Genomic DNA, 2184 nt, shown 5'->3' with positions numbered 1-2184 from the left:
AGGGGTTCAATTACCAGCAATTAGAAAACTGCCAACCCAGTGAGTTCTTAACATACCAATTTCCCAGTCTGTCATGCTGACACAGCACTGCAAGGCCAGGAAAGGATTAAATGTCTCTTTGATTGTCCAGTCAGTGATTCAGGGAAGAGTGCCTGGAACCATTTCACTAGCCAGTTCTTCACGGAGCTTGGTCTGAGAGCCAGAGGCCCAGATGAAAACTTTAGGTCCTTTTATTAGTAATGAGGTAGAAAAGCCTGTCCCGGATCTGTTTGGTCCTCACTCCGTAGATGATGGGGTGTACCATGGGGGGCACCAGGAGGTAAATGTTGGCAATGAGAATGTGGAAATGCAGGGCCACATTGCTACCAAACCGGTGCATAAGGGAGGAGAAGAGACCTGGTATGTAAAAGGCTAAGATGACACAGAGGTGGGAGCCGCAGGTCCCAAAAGTCTTGAGCTGGGCGTCCTTTGTGGGGAGGTTGAAGATGGCCCTGAGGATCTCGATATAGGACATGGCGATAAAAAACACATCCAGACCCTTCACACAGAATAGCACAAAGAGGCCGTAGTAACTACTGATGCGGGTGTCGGCGCAGGCCAGCTTCACCACAGCCATGTGCTCACAGTATGAGTGGGGGATAAGGTTGGTTCTGCAATATGGCCACTGCCTTGCCAAGAAGGGATAGGGCAGTGCAAGCATGCTGCCATGCAGCAGCACGGCCAGTCCGATCTTGGCTACCACTGGGTTTGTCAGGGTGGTGGAATGTCTCAGGGGGTCACAGATGGCCACGTAGCGATCCAAAGCCATGGCCACGAAGATCCCAGACTCCGTTGCTAAGAAGCAGTGAATGAAGTACATCTGGGTGAGGCAGGCACTGAAATCGATCGCCCTGGAATTGAACCAGATGATGCTCAGCAATTTGGGAAGGATGGATGTGGACAGGACCAGGTCGGTGACAGCCAGCATGCAGAGGAAATAGTACATGGGGCCCTGGAGGATTGGCTCCCTCTTCACGACAAACAGGATGGTGAAGTTCCCCAGCATGGCTATGGCGTACATGGCACAGAAGGGGATGGAGATCCAGACATGGGCTGCCTCCAGGCCAGGAATGCCCAGCAGGATGAAGGTGGAGGGGTTGGTGAAGTCAGTTGTGTTCAAACCTGGCATAGAGTGGGGGAGAAGGTGTCCAACTCTGAGGCAGAACGGTGTCTCCTGAATGTACTGTACGTTCCCCTGTCTTCCTGTATGTGCCCAGGATCTAGGGTGTTGGTCGCAATACAAATGCCTGGATGGAGAGTCAATGTTAATATATGACACTTCAAGCACAACTGGAGGCTGTTCTCATGCGGGAAGCTCTTTGCACACTGAAAAATGACACTTTAATTATTCAGATAAATGAATTATGAACAACTGGCCCTACTAACGCCAATTCCATATTCGATGCTGCTCTATGCATCAATAATTCTACATGTCGTGGTGTGTGAAACCTTATTAGGCACCAGCTGGAAACACGAGTGTGGATACAGGTTATCCATCATCTGAGAGTGGAAAAAAAACAAACTTTTGCCAGGACATGTGCTAGGGGGAAACTTCCCATCTAGAACACACCTCAGGGAAAAGACCTGGACATCATTGATAGCAGCCTCACAGATACACCTGAATATTCACAGCAGTGGACCAAACAAAGACAATGATCGGCTGCTTAAGGAACAGGATGGAGAATAATTTGCTCTGGATATGTGGTCAGTTTTGGTCACCCAGTCTATAGAAAGGATATAACAGATAGAAAGGGGATTTATGAGACCGGCTGTGAGAATGGGGGAAGCTGTCAGATGTGGATAGACTGAAAAGTCTATTACTGTTTGGTTTAGAGAAGAGGAAAATTAGGGAGGCATATGATAGAGGAAAGGAAAATAAAGAATGGAACCGATTACATTGAAATGGACATATAGTTCCCAACCAGTAATATCTACAGACACTTAGTTCTTCAAAGGGACTATATCTCCAAAGCTGAGTCAAATTGTCAGCGAAACTGATTGGGACAAAAATTTAGACACAAAAATGGGAATGAAAATTGGGAGTTCTTTAAGAAGAGTTTATTGGATAGCTAAAAAGCCATGAGTCCACAGTCAAGAAAGTGGTCCACTTTGGCTAAAAACTGGGTTCAGTGGCAAAGTGAAGGC

General features: G+C 47.5%; 1 protein-coding gene across 1 annotated transcript; it reads right to left on the bottom strand.

The window, feature by feature from the left end:
- Window positions 1-220: 220 nt before the first annotated feature.
- Window positions 221-1168, bottom strand: LOC120404314 (olfactory receptor 52R1-like). Its single transcript, XM_039536597.1, has one exon. The coding sequence runs from the start codon at window positions 1166-1168 to the stop codon at window positions 221-223; it is 948 nt and encodes a 315-aa protein (XP_039392531.1).
- Between the last annotated feature and the right edge of the window lie 1016 nt (window positions 1169-2184).

The sequence above is a fragment of the Mauremys reevesii genome, linkage group 1, assembly GCF_016161935.1.
Source record: "Mauremys reevesii isolate NIE-2019 linkage group 1, ASM1616193v1, whole genome shotgun sequence".
NCBI classification, from domain to species: domain Eukaryota; kingdom Metazoa; phylum Chordata; order Testudines; family Geoemydidae; genus Mauremys; species Mauremys reevesii.
This window is presented reverse-complemented; position numbering and strand designations above follow the sequence as displayed.